The sequence below is a fragment of the Pelodiscus sinensis genome, chromosome 1, assembly GCF_049634645.1.
Source record: "Pelodiscus sinensis isolate JC-2024 chromosome 1, ASM4963464v1, whole genome shotgun sequence".
NCBI classification, from domain to species: domain Eukaryota; kingdom Metazoa; phylum Chordata; order Testudines; family Trionychidae; genus Pelodiscus; species Pelodiscus sinensis.
The window spans coordinates 114,507,962-114,526,905 of record NC_134711.1 but is presented as its reverse complement, the minus strand read 5'-3'; the positions used below and the strand labels follow the sequence as shown (position 1 = coordinate 114,526,905).

Here is an 18,944-nt window from a genome sequence, read left to right as displayed (position 1 = left end):
CCCCACTTCATTTTTTTGTGGATGAGCAGCTCCCAACCCAAAAAAGATTCCCTACCATTGCTCTAGAGATCTCAAGACTATGTGGAAGGGGTATATCACCAACCATTGAATTCTGTCCTCTTCATCCTCCCTCCCCAACAGTTTTGTCCTCCCTCCCAAATCTTCCTGTGGTTCTTCATCTTCCTTCCCCAGGACTAAGAGAGGGGCTTAAGTAGGGTCCCCACTTCTTCTTCCTAGGCTGGTTGTTGCAGGGAAGGGAGAGGAGCATGGGATGCTGAAAGGAGAAGTCAGGATGTGGCAGAGCTGACTGAGCTGCTTCATTCTATCTGTTCCTTCCGCTGCTCCTGTATATAAGGTGTCTGCTCTTGAGGGGCGAAGGGGGGGAGGAGGAAGAGAGGAGAGCTCTGCTTGCCTAATACAGCAGCCAAGATTGGCTGTTCCCCAGAAGGTAGGAAAGAGGCGAAAAAAAGGTGCTCGAGGGGATTCTTCCCCCCCCCCCCCACAAGCAGGGCTCAGCAACCCTGTTTCAGTTGTAGCTCAGCAACTCTTTTGGACCAAGCACATTTTAAACCACTGTGAAAAATATTGTAATACTTAAATACCACAACCCTAGTATGTGTCATCTTGTAGGTTAGTTTTTCCAAAGAACACAGAAGCAAAACTACTGCTTGAGTGTTTTAAAAAGCAACACTTGGAAACATCAGTAATGAATGGAAAGCTTATCCTAAGCCACCAATTTCTGCCAAATTTAATTTGTTTAAAAATAAGTTTTTAGTCTTTATGGCTGGTAAAATAACTTTCCAAATGTGAACCAATGCAGTGTTGCCTTCTTAATTTTGTAGGCAGTTCTAGTATTAATTATGCTTCATTCTTCTAAGCACTGGTCAAGAAATTGAGATGACTGGGTAGTATTGGTATTTGGGGGGACTGACAGCCACCACAGGCCCAAAGACAAAATGAGAGGGGCACACCCAGAAGAGGTGAGGCCAAAAGCAGTTAGCTCTTCGCATTGCTCAAACTATGGCACCCATTCCTCCTACTCCCCAAAGTGGTACTCTGGCACTCCAGCAACAATTTAAAGGGGCCCAGGGGTTCCAGGCCCCATGAGCTCCAGGCTCTTTTGTATGACTGGGCCCAGGCAAATTGCCTTATTTGCACCCCCCACCCTGCCATCGGTAGACCTGCTGCTATTATTCAGAAGTCTGTGGGCAAAAATGAAGCTAATGAGGACCATGTCAGCTTCCCAACCTAGTATCTGCTAATGCTTTGGGAAAGAATGAAGAACTACAGAAGTGGACACTGGAGCCACAGAGATCATCATAACACCTGTAACATTTTGCCTATGCAAGCACACAGTATGTTACTAAGCAATATTCCCTGTACATGTTATTAGGATTCCATCATATCCATTTCAAAAGCCTTTATAAAGATTTTAATAGCATCTTCAGAATACTTGGAGAATACCAACTTTGAAAGAGAGGTTGGAGGAAGTGTAGACTGGAAAAACCTTCCCTCAACACCACTTTTTAGCATCATGAGGCTATGGTGGGAGAATAGCAGACTCTGTCCACAAAATCTTCAGCAGATTTTGGTCTAGGTTGGAAAAGAAGTGAAAGCACATGTCCGTTCTAGAAATCAGGAAGTTGGACAGATAGCTTTGATTTACAATACACTTGCAGCTGACTGAAAAGATGGAGCCTTTAACAGCTGGAATGAATCTCCATTCTCTCTTTTATCAGTGTTTTATTTTATTTTTGGGTGGAGGAAGGAAAGGAGAAAAAGGAGGACTGGATATCTAATCAAGCCCTTTGCTGCTTGGTCTCACTCAGCTCACTTCATCTTTTTTATCAGCTTCTGAATAGAGGCTTTAGACACTAGTCAGCCTTTTTTGATCAAAACCTGAACACAAAACATTTATAAATGCTGTTATGCTAATTACGAACTATTTTATATTAATAAAAAGAGAAGCACTGTACTCTCAAAAGTCTGGAAACATTCCTTTGTCTCAGCTGAGCTGTTCCCAATATGAAATTCCTCATTATCTCCCCAACTAATTAGATAAAACCTTTAGCAATTCTCTTAAGTCCTTCCTGAAATTGTCTTAAGTTTACAATTTTAATAAATTGCCACTAATATTTTTGCTTGTCTTAGAAGTAACCAAATGCAGCCTTTCCCCTCTACTTCCCTAGTTTATGGAGAACCTAAATATTTTTCTCCCAACTATTTGCTCTCATGCATTAAAATAGTACTTTAATGACAGACACAGAAACTAGTGCTGGTAAGGTAGCCCTAACACCTAAAGTTCTCTATTCATAAAGGTAGAAATCCGAACTGATAGCACAAAACTGCTCCTGGCTGGAACTAAAGTTCCTCACTAAATACTGTCCCTGAAGGGCCACTTCTAAGCATAAGGAAATAACAGTTTTAAATACATTTAACCCATGAGCCCTCCAAAAATGCAATCAAAGAGGCTGATTACTGTCAAGTATAGTTTCTATGGTACAAACACTGAGACTAGACTATCGAAAATGGGCTGATAACGGTGTTTAAAGTATCAACTTGACTATCATTAACATCATAAGTAGTTAATTTAGTAACTGAAAAAAGATAATGAGCACAGCTTTTAGTGTAAAAGTCAGTCTGATTTCTCTAAAAAGTAGCCCAATAAATCCCATTTAATAAAGCAGGTCAGAATGTAGACCAATGCCCATAGTTAAATAGCCAGTGGCAATCTGCATTTCTTTCCAGTGTATTGTCAAATACAGTAAAGTTTATTTTAATTTGGTCAGTAAAAGCTCTAAATCAATTTCCTGACTACCTCCCAAATGAACACATTTCCCCTTTCCTGCATCCACATTTCATCCCACATAACTAACTCTAACACAGCCCTGTTGTAAGAATTGTGTATCAGCATCACTGATGCCGTCAGCAGAGTTGTGAGAAAAAAGATTTTATTGTGGATTTTTTAATGGCTGTCCCTGCAGGGGCTTAGCAACTATTATAAGGTCAAGTTTAACAGTAGCATTTTTTAAAAATATCAACCTTCTACTATTTTCTCAGCAACACTGTTAAATTGAGGCATTTTCTATAATCTGTAAGTCTTTCGTCAGTAGATAATGGTTTTAATGTAGGTCAACTTTTTGCCTGACTTATTCGACTGTATCTATTTAGAACAAAAGGTGCTGTAACAGCAGTCTCCAACTGCTCAAAATGTCTTATTTTATGGGCAATTGTGAAAAAAATGTTCACAGATAAAACCAACGGGGTTTCAAGCCAAACATGTTGAAATTAAAGAAACTGTTCAGTTAACAAAAATACTTCAAAGTACATACTATGATGCAATTCTGATTTGCGGGAGAAACACTTTGCTGGAGATAGGCTTTCAGTGTCTAATTCAATAGTATTTGGGGGGACAGAGAATGTAAAAATATTCAAGAAGAAAGTTTAACTGTTGACTAGAAGACAAATGGCACTGCTCATCTCATCACAAACCTATTCACCTATCCTGGCAAAACTCAATGAAAAATTTCATTTTTGTAGTGAGTGTTCTCTAACTGAAAAAAAGATCAAAAAACCCAAACCTGTGGATTTTTACCACCTTCTATCCAAGGATCTCTAAAGCAGGGGTAGAGAACCTTTTTTGGGTCAGGGGCTGCTAACCCACAGAAAAATCAGTTAGGGGCCACACACAAGTGAACAGCCCCTGACTGAGAAGGAGAAAGACACTTCCCACATTCCCCTGGCACACCAGAGCCTAGTGGGATACAGGCTAGCAGATTGTGTGTGCTCCAGTCCCTCAATAAGTGCAGGCTCCCCAATTGTAGGCAAACTGGAGCCACATACGGCCCCCAGCCCTGAGGTTCCCCACCCCTGCCCTAAAGCCTTTTGCTTCATAACATCTTAGGGGCACGGAAGTATCACCTTCAAGAGGCATATATGGGGCAACTCAGGCACAGAACTGTTAAGTTGATTTACCCTCAGTCCCATAAGTAAAGAAAGGCCAGAAAATAGAACTGAAGCTTCCTCATTTCCAGTCCTCTGCTTTAACCACAAGAACAGACTTCAAAACAAAACAGACAACTTATGATTTCATGGGCTACTAAGCCTAGCTGCAATGAAATTCTAGTACTGGTGGTTGCCAGTTAAATGTAACCTTTGCCATATGGCCTGTTGGTCTGTTCCCATAACCACTTTAAAGGACTGCAACCACTCCAAAGGACTCTTAAGAGCTATAATTCCATACTCCTTCCATGAGGATATTGGGTCAAAACTTTCAAAATAGTGCAATTGTGCACATACACATCTTCGTGCCCATTCAAACACACATTTGCTCATATATAAAACAAAGATATCTAATACCAAAGACATTTTCAGAATGTGAAAGGAACAGAGCCAAGAAACCTGTGCCAAAAATTACAGCTTTAGTGATAAGTTATTTCAGACACCTCCAGCTTCCAAATGAAAACATTCAGGTCACCAAGTACCCTGATGCTTTTTTTAAAAAATGGAATATTAATTACAATGTCTCTTTAAATATAGGATTCTGTTCACTCGCTCAGACAGTAACTAAATAATCTTACAGTAACTTACTCTGCCGACTGGGCTCATTGGATGAACAGCATAATCTGATGTCAAATTATAGTTGGAAGCTTCACTTATTGGTCGTTCTTTCTTTTCTTCGGATGTCATAGTTGAAGCAGTCCTGAAAACAGAATATTCAATACAGTAGAATCTGTAGTGTGTGCAGAGTGCTATTAAAAAGTAACCCTAAAATGTTCTCTAATAGAGGTTGTGTCCTACTTTCCCAATTCTGAAGCATGCAACTCAGATTTCCCTGGGAAAATTATCTGCACCAACTATTTAAAAGGCCATTCAATTGTACAGAAAAGCCAAACGTAGTTCTTCTACACAAAATTCTTAAAGTTGTTTTTAAATTATTTTCAAATTCCTGAGTTTACCCAATAGTACAGCTAGTAAGAGAATGCTGCACATTAGTGAAAATATGAGATTATTTTTAATTACTTAAATTCAGTTTGGTAATTTCATGAGATATACAACCACTTCATAACCAAGGATCGTGAATTACTACTACTGCATACATATCTTTGATTCCTTTCAACCTTTAGGAGGGTCTAAAGAAATAATGTCATTTATGATTTATTCTCCAAGAATAATGAAACTGTCATCAACAAATCTATTACCCGCTTGCTCAAGAAGCTTCTTGACAGGACAACTTAGCAAATCAGAGTTAAATTAGAGCACAGAACACAGAGCCAGGACTGGTGGCTATAAACAAACTTTATGGGACTGCAGGAAACTTGGCCACATCCATGATAAGTGGACATATTGTTAATTAAAATCATGCTGGACCACAGATGTTGCTGGCTCAGAGAGTGCCGAACTACAGTGCCGAACTACAGAGGTTCAACCTGTACTAGCCGCTACAAGAGATATGGAATGCCAACATATTTCACAGAAATTCAAATGGATCAAAAATGTACCTTTTGGATGATCGTACTAAAAATCTATTAGTTTACTCTGCACGCAAACTGTGTAGGGTGTCTGACATGAACAGCTAAATAATGGCTATCCTACTTTAAATATATGAAGCCCCGTTTGGGTTAGTTTTTTTTTTCTTTTTTTGTTTTACTGTGCTTCTTTGGTCTTAGATTAGCAAAGTGCAGAAATATTAATTATATAATAAATTTCCAAATGAGTGGAACTCATTGTGAAATCTATGAATTAAGAATGCATATTTTTTACATTGTGCAAAACACATTTCACTTACTGTTCATTCACAACAAAAATACAGTTATCCTGGGATGGCTGTCCTGTTACTGGATGCTTGCAGGTCACTTTCCGTTCATTATGACTGTGGAGAAGAGAGATAAGACATTTATACATTTTTTATAAATGTATTTTGTCATTTTCTGTACAATTCTTTTGAGGAACTAGCATAAGGTCCAATTACAGGGAAAAACGAATGGATGGCTAATGAAGAGTACATTGTGATGTGTGGAACTTAACTCCTGGCAACTGCAAATGTAAAACATTTATGTGACTTTGAATATTGTGTCTTTAGCCACACATTACAGTTGAAAGAGTGCAAACAGTTTATATTTAAAATGGATGCTACTATTGTTTTATTCACAATGAGTGAAATCCTTATGGCAAACATGCTTTAACAATTTAGAGAGAAAAATAAAATATCTGAGCTTTTTCACATTGCTCTAGAGATCATAGAGCTAATGATACCTCATCTAGAACTTGGCATTTTTCATTTAAAACTGCCAAGTAAAACGGCATAATATTCACAAAGATGGAAAATATTATGAACTTGTAAGAGCCAAAAAAAAAAAAAAAATACTACACCCCAAAACAGATTGCGGCTACATAAATGCACAAGATAAAATATATTTTATTTTAAATTAATCAAGCACAAGCAAATTAGATTTCATGGTCATATTATCCCGAATATTGTTTATGGCATTATAATGAATGAAAGTATCTTAAGTGTTAGTTAAGCACAATAAATTCATGCAACAAGAGAATATATTAAAATCAATGTTTCTGTAATGATGTCCTAAATTCTTCTCATCACAGTGAGCAAGACATAGGACTTTATAATGTTAGGCACAAATTAAAGACAGTTCAAAATTAAATCAACTTTTTTCTCTCTAAATTAAGAATAGGATTTAAACCTGGGATAATCTGGGATAGTGAAACAGTGAGTATATCTACAATAGTACAAATGCACTTTTCATGAGCTATTCAACAGAACCTGTACCCCAAGATCCTTCATGTAATTTAATAACAGGAGGCAGAAATTAACAAGGGACAAGAGACAAAATGTATGCCTTTACTTTACATTTGAAAAGAAACTGAGTCAGTGAGACAGACACATACAGGAAGTCCATTCAAAATAGCAGGAATTCCATAAGAAAAGGTTCTTCCACCAGCAGTACCAAGATTTTATGGAAGACAGACAGAGAACGGTCAATGCCAAACAAGTGGGAGGAGGGGGGAAGTTGTAACCTTTCAAAGTAGGTTGATTTTGAACGATACCATGAGCATATAAAAAGTATCAGTACACCTGTTTCGGCTATACAAAAAAGTGCTCTATGCCCAGAACTGCATCCGTTTCATATACATTGTACATGTGATTCCAAGGCAACTACACCAGGTTCTGGGAGTAGAAAAATGGAGATGAGCTAGGATGTTTTATCCTCACAAGTACTTCCTCGTTTTGAAGCACTTGGAAGAGGGAAAAGTGATGATCAGGAATAGTCAACACGGATTCACCAAGGGCAAGTCATGCCTGACCAACCTGATTAGCTTCTATGATGAGGTAACTGGCTCTGTGGACATGGGGAAGTAGGCAGATATGATATAACTTTACTTTAGCAAAGTTTTTGTGATACGGTCTGCCACAATACTCTTCTTGCCAGCAAGTTAAGGAATAAATGGACTGTGAGGTGGCTGGAAAGCTGGCTAGATTGTTAGGTTCAACAGGTAGTGATCAACAATTCGGTGGCTGGCTGGCAGTCAGTTTCAAGCGGAGTGCCCCAAGGATCTGTTCTAGGGTCTTTTTTTTCCCCAACATCTTTATTAATGATCTGGATGGGGGGGTGGATTGCACACTAAGCTAGGGGAGAGGTAGATATGTTGGAGGGTAGGGATAGGAGCCAGAGTGACAGACAAATAGGAGGATTAGGCCAAAAGAAATCTGATGAGGTTCAACAAGAAGTGCAGAGTCCTGTACTTGGGACAGAAGAATCCCAAGCACTGTTACAGGCTGGTGACCGACTTGGCTAAGTAGCAGTACTGCAGAAAACAACCTGGGGATTACAGTGGATGAGAAGCTTGATATGAGTCAACAGTGTGTCCTTGTAGCCAAGAAGGCAAATGGCATATTAGAGTGCATTAGGAGGAGTATTTCCAACAGATCTAGAGAAGTTATTATTCCCTTTTATTCAGCATTGGTGAGGCCACATGTGGAGTATTGCATCCGGTTCTGGGCCCCCACTACAGAAAGGATGTGGACGCATTGGAAAGGGTCCAGTGGAGCGCAACTAAAATGATTAGGGGGCTAGAGCACATGACTTACGAGAAGAGGCTGAGGGATCTGGGCTTATTTAGTCTGCAGAAGAGAAGAGTGAGGGGGATTTGAAAGCTGCCTTTAACTTCCTGAAGGGAGGTTCCAAAGGGGATGGAGAGAGGCTGTTATCCATAGTGACGGATGGCAGAACAAGGAGCAATCGTCTCAAGTTACAGTGGGGGAAGTCTAGGTTGGATATTAGGAAAAACTATTTCACTAGGAAGATGGTGAATTACTGGAATGGGTTACCTAGAGAGGTGGCAGAATCTCCATCCCTAGAGGTTTTTAAGCCAGGGCTTGACAAAGCCCTGACGGGGATGATTCAGTAATGGTTGGTCCTGCTTTGGGCAGGGTATTGGACTTGATGACCTCCTGAGATGTCTTCTAGCACTAGGATTCTATGGTTCTAATAACTAGACCATTCCTGAGAGAAATCTTAACATATTCCTGGCTGATGCTTATATTAAATCACTTTGCAATTTCACTGTCATGCCCTAGTCAAGTTTCCTTACACACAAATATACAGTAAAAGAATTAAAACTTCTTTCAAGTGCAAGCAACATTGGATATAAAAGGTGAACTACGGATGTTAAATTTCAATTAATAGAGTAGCTGATGCAATTTTCATCAATTTAGACAACAGTCAGTGACCAAATAGAGTCCATGCTAAGTCTTCACAAGCAAAGTATTTTGTGTAATTCATTATGATATGCAGGTAACTAAAACAACCCAAGGAAAATTAAGCCAATATTTTTCTCAATATTTCTCCATATTCATTTTCCAGTTTCCACAATTCCAAAATTGTACTTCAAAATTACAGTGTTGCATCAAAATTACAGTGTTGCGTGTTTGTACTTGTATTGTGTGGTAAGGATTGTATTACACTGGGTTTAAAAAGAGAAGCCAAGATATTTTAACTCATTTGTTCCTTTTGTGGAGGCAGAAATATAGTATGCTTGTAATATATTCTCTCAAACGTCTCTCAAAATGGAGGTTCAAAATTCTGTTCTTGGTTACACTAGTATAAACAGTGTAATAGCACTTTGGAATTGACCCTATCTGGAATTGGGAGTGCTCACAAATGCAGTCATATGTAGAGCCTAAGGCAAAAATCAAACCTTTTATTAGTATTCATGAACAGTTCCCCTAACTCAATACACACAACTGACTGTGATATATGTAATTAGGGCAATGATACTCAGACTGAGGCTCGAGAGTCACAGTGGTCATTTAATGTGCCTCTTGCAGCACATATTAAAACACAACTATTAACCAATCAGGATGCTTTTACTCTATTATTAACCAATTGTAGCTGATAGATATATTATTCTTATAGCAAAATGATCGACCAAATATTGTATCAAAGGAAACCATTCACACTGCCACGGCTCTTTTGGATAATGTTGATCGATAATTTGGCTTCTGAAACACTGGGGTCTTCAGAACTCCAGAAGCAGATGCAGCTGGCTGAGAAAATTCTGTTCTCAGTTGCATGGGGTAACAACTGAATTCACTATACTTTAGTTTCATGTGATTTTGGAAAACAAGAGTTCAATTTTTTTCCATCTCAACTGTACAGGATCCCGTACTACCTTGGGAAGAGCCAACAAAATCCATTTGTTTTCCACATGGAAAGCCCATATCAACATCTTTCAGGGTGGCAGCTTCAGTACAGATACATTTCAAATTGTACTCATGTTGTTGCTCTCTAGCCTCTGCTTCTCCCCCCCCCCCCCAGAATTCTTTCAGAGGAATTGTTCCATTTACAAGATGTGGTACAAGATAACCATTATACACTTTCACATGACACCGTCCTCTCTCCAGACATGCTTGCTGACATGTCAATCTACTCTAAGCCCTGGTTTACACTATAAACATATCAGTGGAACTATGTAGCTCTCGGCTGTCGATTTATATGGAAACATAAAACAAACTAACGGATGTAACAAAAGATCCCATTATAAGGTATTCAGATTGTTCGAAAGCCCTTCACATCAAACTAAGCTGTTACATATAGAGCACTGCACATATAAAAAATATGTATCCATATGCACATCTATATCCGCCAAAACTGAGCCATGAATATCCATATCTGAAGATGCAGAAACCTGCAGATATAAAGTGGACAGCTGCGAATTTGCAGAGTTTTAGATAAAGTTTGTATCCGCATCCATATCTGCAAAAATGAGCTTCAGATATCCACATCTACATCCACAGATGCAGATACCCATCGATATAAAGCAGATATCTGTGGATTTGCAGGGCTCAACACATACATTTCAATCATAATATCTAATCAATGCAATATATCTTATAGCAAATACTTTGCAATATTAATTCTCTTTCTGAAACTTATAACCTAACACACAACATACAGAGCTCAATGTTATTGACATAGCAACTGCCTCTCCAGGAGATCAAGTGCCTACCCTCATGGGAGAAGCTTTCCCATCAGCACTGGGAGTATTTAAGTATGATTATAGCTAGACTAGAGGCTTCTTTCGGAAGTACCTTTTTTTTGGAAGAGATCTTCCAAAAAAACTTCTTCTGAACGAGAGCGCCCACACACTAAAGCGCATCAAAAAAGCAATCTGCTTTTTCAAAAGACAGCATCCACACCGGACGCTATCTCGCATTTAAGCTGTGATTACTATGGACAGAGTGGCCACCAGAACACCTTTTTCCTCTTCTTTCGAAAGAACTCCCTCTTCCCCGTCCCCACACGCCTTTCTCCAAAAGAGCTCTTTTGGAAAAAGGCTTCTTCCTCATGGAAAGAAGATTACTAATGCCGGGAAAACCCTTCTGTTCTTTCAGAAGACTGCGACTGAAGTGCGGACATAGCTCAGGTATTGTTGGAAAAACAGACGTTTTTCCAACAAAACTCTGTAGTGTAGACATACCCTATGTGTTGCAGGGTGGTAAGTATAAACAAGCCCTAAGAATACTGAATCAATTTAATTGGGGAAGAGTGTAGGGCAAAGACACAAAATGAGACTAAGAGGCCTCAAAAAGTTTCTAATACACGACTCTGCTCTAAGAGCAAGTCTACACTACAGACTTAAATTGAGCTAATGTTCATACTAATACTAGGGATGTAAGCAACTAGTCGCTTCCCCATCCCTTGCTGCCTCTATCAGAGGCAGCAGGGGATAGGGGAAGCTGGTGCTGGGCGGGAACTGGCTTAAAAGTCGGTTCCCCCCAGAACCGTCTCCATGGGGGGCAGGAGAGTAGTGGGGACCGAGCACAAGCTGGGAATCAGTTGATTCCCAGTTTGTGCCCAATCTCACATGCTGCACCTCTGCTTTTTAAATTTATTAAGAGCCTCCCGGCTCTTAATACATTTAAAAGGCTGGAGTGCAGCAGGGGGCTCTGGCACAATTATTAATTATATTATTAATAATAAGCTGATTATTGCCCACCCCTGTATTATGTGAAGACAAACAGCCTAACAAATACTAAGAGGAAAGAATAAATGTTACAAAGCTTTGTGAATTACCAAGCTTTTGATATATTAACCAAATCCTTATTAAGCAAACATAATTCATGTGTCACATTTACTCAACAATATTCATTTTTTCCCTCATTTTTGAAGAAAAACAAAATTACATAGTTTCTGCCATCACCTACTTACATTTAAAAATTAAAAACAAATTCCAGAAAAAGTAATGAGGGAGATGCAGCTCTCCTCTTCTTTATAAAGGCACTACATTTCTGCACAGACATAAAAAACTGGAAACAAAAAGAGCAAGTCTGATCAAGCTCTGTTCTACTTCTGTACCAGTGTTTCATTTCTCAACTGGAAAAAAACATGTCAGCAACTTCTGCCCCATTTTTGCATTCCAGACTAAGAACTTCTTTTCATTTCTAACTGAAATAAATGCAGTAACTTATAGTTGTCTATTATAGAGTTATTTAAATTTGAAAATAATGTAAGTAAATGCAGCCCCTATGTCCAACTGTTAGCAAGGATGTGGTCTGTGGTTGTTCAATGCCTTCTATTTTACTAAAACTGTAATGCCACATTGCACAGTAAACAGCACATGCAAGCATTTTCCAGCCAGTACTCAAATGTCCATTTATTATGAACCTTTTTCCAATTAAAGGTTTTTGAACAATAAATTTGGGAACCATATTGCATGGCTGTATTGAAAAAAACAGATGAACATGAAAAGTTTTAATGTCAAGAATAAAAAAGACAATCCATGCTTTCAATTATATAAACAGTCACTCACTGTAAGCTGTGAAAAACATTAGCATTTGGAATTAGTTTCCCTTCACGCACCCACGTATTTTAGTACGTATACATACTTTTTTCCTCTCATTTGTTTGGCAGACAATGTCAAAACCTAATTTAGGGCTGTTGCTGTTACCACTCTTGATCTCATGAAAATATCTTTCCTAAGAATGAGGACCATTCTCCAGATACTTTTTACTTTTTTTAAAGATGGCAACTCAAAACTGTATTGCCAAGGCACAAAAAGCTTGTATCCCTCTTGCTGATGTCCAGTTGCCCTATTTCACTTGTATGGTATAGCTCATTGTTCTCAGATTCTTTCACTGTCCTTAATATTTATTCTCAAAGATTGCACTAGATGAAAGCATGATTGCTTCAGCTGTATGCAGTAGTTTTGAAATTGAAAGCTTTCCTTTCTACAAGACCTTTCTTAATCAAAAAGCCAATTCAAACCTCCTGAAAGTCTGGAGCTTAATTTAAATAGAAAATGCCTGCTACTAACTTGATGTGATTAATACATTCTTTTGAAATATTCACCCAACATGTATTTTAAATTATCAAGTGTCAGTGTAACATGGCCTTGAATGCCTACTTTATAGCAGACGTTCATAAGCTAGGGCGACACCCCAAACTGGTGGTATATTCCGTAGCAGAGGTTCACAACCCTTTTTCCTTTCTCATCTCCCCAACCATGCTGTAAAATCTACACAGCTCGCTTGTGCAACAATGTTTTTCTGTATATCCAGTAGATAAAAAGCTGTATTAAATGCATTGCCATACAGTTAAAAACACAAACATAAAATATATATAAAAAGGACAACATAGGTACATTAAACTTTTTTTTTTAAAATTTACTCGGTATGGTACTTATTTTTGGTGCTAATCAACAATCCTGTCATGAAATTGGGGGTATCTTTGACAAACATGCATGTATGTCATGGTCAACATTCATCCTGACTAGGTATTTTGTTTTCATTGATATCAAGTCAGAAAATCCAGCTTTGCTTAAGTTGTAGTTGTCAATGGGCATCAAAACTTTCAGGACTACAGAAGCAGCAGTGATGTATTCATTGGAATACTTGGACCAAAATGTCTCCACAGCAGCTTTTCTTTGAACTTGGTTCTGAGGGAGCTGTCTGATGAAACACCAATGAGCTCTTCTAACAGTTTTAATAGGATCTGGGATGAATATTCTCCACTTGTATAGCAGTCTGCTCTATTGTGAGTTCGGGAACATAAGCATTACAGATGTGCTGCTAGAGGAGGTTTAATTACATCAAAGTGAGTATTTCATTCCTGAAAGAAAGAGCTCAAACATGACAGTAGTGCCTCCCCTCCCCACAAACACTTGACCTCTTTGCAAAAGAGCTCCTCTATGTCAGTGATGAGCAACATGTAGCCTCAGGGCTGCATGCATGTGTGGCGCACAAGACATTTTGTTTACTATTACCTACGCACAACATTGTCAGGTTCTGCTGGTTTTCAACCACAGTTTTTCCCCCCCCCCACCCCCACTAGTATTACACAAGTGACATGTACTAAAAGCAAGGGCATGGAAAGTGAAGTGTGTGCTGATCACATACAACATTGTGAGAGCCATGTGCTTCCTCTGAGTTCAAATTGCTGCTATGGTTCAACTGGCATACTGTACAAATTCGAGGTAAGAAAGTGTAGTAAGCGGAGCTACTCTATCACGGGAGAAAGTCTTGTTTACGACAATCTTGTGTCCCACTGAAATGGAGGGCCACTTATGCAGCCCACTCACTAACCTTGGTTGCCCCCACTGCTCTATGCCTTTATTCCACAGATAAGGAACATAGGCAAGTAAATAGGACATTGTCAAAATGTCCATGGAACCATCTAATTGTACACAAAATCATTGTCACGCAGTCAATCAATATACTGAGAAACTGTCTGACATAGAAATGATCCGTTGTTTAACAGTGTCATCTGACATCAGTATTTTTATCAGTACCTTGGGCCTTCTCCTCTCCCAGCGCTTCATTGTTACTTTATACAAGACATTGTATTGAAATCCCAGCTACTGTAATGTGATTTGTTTTAAGCAATTTTCTGTGCCGATATGTAAGATTATCTTAAAATCGTGGATTTCATTGTTGTTTTTAGTAGCAAGCAGTTCCTTGACCTTTCGCTCAAAAAATGAACATCCTTATTTTAGAAAGCATGAAATCTATAACAAATGTGGAGGTCTTCAAACATTCATTGGACATTATTTGTGCACAAATTACTGTGGTTAAGGCACATCTCCACTTTCAGAACAAATAAAATCAAAATTCAAATAGCTGACTTAGTATTTCCTAAATTTTGCAAGCTTATTAACAGCTTTATGTTTTTTACTCACTAGGGATGTCAACAAGTAGTTGACCAGACAATTAACTGATAAGCCTAGACTTATCGGTTAATCTAGTTGATTACTCGCATTCCCCACCCCTCACTGCTTCTGTATAAGAGGCAGCAGTGCAGCGTGGGAAGGAGCAGGGGAGGCTGCTGCAAAGCAGCTTCTGCCTGCAGCAGAACATGGTTTTCCATGGGCAGAAGCTGTTTCGTGGCAGCCGCCCCTGTCCACAGGGTGGCTGGGTGTATCCGAGCTCCCCGCGGAGCAGCTTAGGCCCACTAAGGACAGAGGCTGATGCCCAGCAGCAGCCTCTGTTGGAGGGAAAAGGGGTCCGAGCTCCCTGTGGCCAGAGGCTTCTTCACAGAACCCCCCCTCTCCCAGCAGTCTCTGTCAGGAGTTCAGACCCTCCCCCACATCCCCTGACACGGGCTGCTGCACATTTCCAAATTATTCACATTTCCAGATTATGAGGGCAAATCCAGTACTTTTAGGGCAAGCCACTCTATAAAACAGAATAGTGTAAGTCAACTTAAAAAAAGGAGGTACCATTTTCCAACATGTAGTGTTTTAATAATTTCAGTTCTGAATTTACCTGTCACAGTACAAAATGGCTTACGAAACAAATTGAACACATCACACTGGGACAAACTGAAGTAATCTATTATTACCCTAAACATCACTTGTTTCTTACCAAGATGGAAGAATAGACTATCACTGTCTTTCTTGAACAAATGGGAAGTACAATTTTTTTTAAAGCTATGAACGGTGTAATTGATTTTAAGCCTTTTATACACAGCATTCCTTTTTCTTTAATTGCACAGATACATTAATGTAGTAAAAACAGACCAAAGTATGTTAAGTTTTTAAAGCAGCAATGATTTGTGTTATACTGGAAAACAGATTTATTGCTAAGGGCTTAGATTAGAATCACTTGAGAGTGGTATAATGCATTCAGTCAGGAATTTCAAAAGGTTGATTGGCTAAAGTAGCATAGTAAGAGTTGTTATTATAGCAAGGTCATTTAGGTAACAGGTTATGTTTTTCATTTTATCAGAAACTTAATTATGAAATTTTAGCATAAAATCTGATTTTAAAGTTTTCATAATTTGCCCAATGCTTTAATGATGATTCCTGAGCACTTTGAAGTCTAAAGGCTGTTCGCAGCTGGAAACCTGGATGATTTTGTTCTTTAGTGTTCCCATATTTCATTCTGTGTAAAATGCATTAGAACCCTATTTCCTTTAAAAGTGCTGAAGTACCTGCCATGACACATTTGTTCAACAGTAAACATTGTCTGAGTGGCATTGGGTTGTATCAAAGTACTGGTTTATTTGCATGTGCGCTGCACTGAATCACAAATCTTTGAAGCAATTTATTCAATATGCTCAAACCAATGGATACATAAGTTTCTGCTAGATGAAACTATTTCTTGGTTGTCTTTTCCTATATTTTCACATTTACACAATTTTCAACATCTGTTCAGCTTTTTCTGCATCTTCCCCTTAAATAAAATGGAATGTGTTTCCAAAATAAGTGATTAGCTAGCATAGCAGCAGTGAAACCTGTAGTTTTTGAGTTAAGTGGGAAACCTACTTACAGAATAGCACTTCCTTCTCTTAACTGACAGTGTTCATCCCTAAAATATGCTTAAAATATTCATGTACCAAACAACCTGGAAGTAACAAAGAGCCCAATCTAGTAATCAGTGATTGAAAACAGAAGCCTCAGGCGGTCAATGGTAGAGGTCTAAGCACAAAGGAATAAGAAGAAATATTCAAAGTTTGTCCTCATTAACATTAATTCATGGGTGCAAAGTCCTATTGTAAAATTTGTTACAACTACTATAAAAAGTTATGTATACTGTAAATAGAGCTGTGTATTTGGGAAAACTGTTTGTACAACTATTCTGGAATAGGACGGGGAAAATGTGTGTGTCCTATTCCTATCTGAAAATGTCTGTTCTTAAAGTAAATGAGGAATACAAATCCACGACAGTCTCTGCTCTCGATACCATCTCACAGGTAAAACAAACCTATCATCTGGAGGCAAGCAGCTTCAACTCTGAGAAACCACCAACTGAAATGCTTCCACTAGCAATATTAGAGTGTAGTCGTTTACACAAGAGGCAGGCGGGAGCTAATACATGCAGGAAGCAGCTTTACCAGGGAAAGCGGGGGGGGGGGGGGGGGAGCACAAACGAGCAAACCAATTGCTTATCTTTCTCTTCCCAAATCATCAGCACACAAGGGATATTCAAATAAGCAAGCTGAGCTGTGAGACCATACTGGATTGCCCAGAGCTCTCAACAGCTTTTATTGTTCTTGCTCTTATTCAGAGTTGTCTGGACATGCTTTGGTTCTGTGTGAACATTCCCACCCTTCCTGGTTTTCATCTGCAGTGACAACTGTTCTGACAGGTTTTCTTATTTGAAAGCCTGCCTTGAAGCTGCTTGAACTCACCTGCCACAAGTGGATGACTTTAGAAACTTCCTTGGGAGATATGACTTCAGTGGAAGGCAGATATGTATTAGTTTAGGGAGGTACAAGGAGCAGCCCCGTAGTGACGTCACAAGAGTACAGGGCTATAGACAATAACCACAGAGGAGACTAGGGATCCCAGCAGAGACACGCATATGAATGGGTACTTCCCATGAAAGGATGACGGTTTTAATAACATTACTCAGTTTCTCCATCTTTCCTGCAGTAAGGAACACTGTAGACTGTGTCTCGTCACAGACAGGAAATCTATTTAGATGGTATTAAATTGATTGATTAAATTGGAGGGATGATAGGAGTTACTATAGAGAACCTTCTGGGTGTCTGGGTGGTGAGTCTTGCCCACATGCTTAGGGTTTAGCTGATCGCCATATTTGGGGTTGGAAAGGAATTTTCCTCCAGGATAGATTGGCAGAGGCCCCGGAGGATTTTCGCCTTCCTCTGTAGCATGGGTACTGATCACAGCTGGAGGATTCTCTGCATCTTGGGGTCGTCCAAGTATTTGAAGGCTTCAATATCTGAGATATAGGAGAGAGGATTATTCTAGGAGGGGGTGGGTGAGATTGTGGCCTGCACTGTACAGGGGGTCAGACTAGATGATCATAATGGTCCCTTCTGACCTTGAAGTCTATGAGTCTATTTTCCACAGATTTATGGCTCTACACATCCTTTCACCTGGGTGATACCATGAATGGCTTGCCCTGGATGAGGGCTTTGAATAGGATGGTAGCATAGGAAGGGCTAGATGCAAGTGCTCTCCTGTCTGAGGGCTGCTATTAAACTACTAGCAAAATTTAGTAAACACTAGCAGTCCTGTTACTAAAAGGAAGGGCCTGGAATGAGTGCTGTTGTGCTTCTAGAGCAAAACTTAGGACAGATCTACACTAGGGGGCAATATCAAATTAAGGTATGCAACTCCAGCTACGTGAATAGTGGAGCTGGAGTCAATGTAACTTAGTTCGAGTTACTGCGGTAACCCCACTGCGGGGTAGGGGAGGGAAGAAGGGGCTGGGAAGAAGGGGCTCCCCTTACTCTGCTTGATCCGGTAGAGTACTGGAGCACATGGGAGTGCGAACAGCAGTCAATTTAGTAGGTCTAAATCGACCCCTGGGAGATTAACTCTATGGGGATCAATCTCCTGGTAAGTGTAAACAAGGCCTTAGAAAACCTCTGTGAGATTGCTGAAATATGTAGATAGGCGTTCAAGTCTACTGACGTTATGTGGTTCCTTTTCACTCTTGGCACTAATTTTACTAATGGCACTAGTGTGAATTTTAAGGATTACAACTTGAGTTGATTATTGAAAGTATCCCAACAGATTCATGAAGTAGAGAACTACTTTATAGCCTTTTTTTTTATTTAAGAACATGGTGTGAAAGCCTCATTTCCTGTGGAAAGGGACAGGATCTATTGCTTTCATTCAGAGAAGATCTGTCTGCATGCCCTGACTTTTCCTTTTCTTCAGGGAGGATTCCAACACTTAAATTTTGCTCTGCAGAATGGAAGAGACAGTCTGCCTGCCTGCAGCTCAAGAGCTGATATTTGTGCTGGCAGTTTCTCAGAACTGGGGCCAAATTCTCTTGCTACTAACTGACAAGTTTGGTCTGCCTGAAAGGTAGTATAGCGCAGAGTAGATCTGTGGCTCTCATCTACTGTATATTTGAGAGAATTTGTCCATTTGCGCATCTGTCTGTTCAAGAACTCCTCCTAAATGGGAAGAGCTAAGACCACCAAATTTCATATGCACCTTCCTTTTATCAT

At 39.4% G+C, this 18,944-nt stretch overlaps 1 protein-coding gene across 10 annotated transcripts in view; it reads right to left on the bottom strand.

The window, feature by feature from the left end:
* PLEKHA5 (pleckstrin homology domain containing A5) overlaps positions 1-18,944 on the bottom strand; it is a 241,995-nt gene that overhangs the window by 112,700 nt on the left and 110,351 nt on the right. For all 10 annotated transcript variants that reach the window (XM_075897802.1, XM_075897759.1, XM_075897764.1 and 7 more), the window contains 2 exons: positions 5,789-5,872; positions 4,591-4,702 (listed from right to left, as the gene is read on the bottom strand). In XM_075897802.1, the coding sequence (XP_075753917.1) occupies positions 4,591-4,702; positions 5,789-5,872 (196 nt within the window). The remainder of the gene's footprint in view (positions 1-4,590; positions 4,703-5,788; positions 5,873-18,944) is intronic.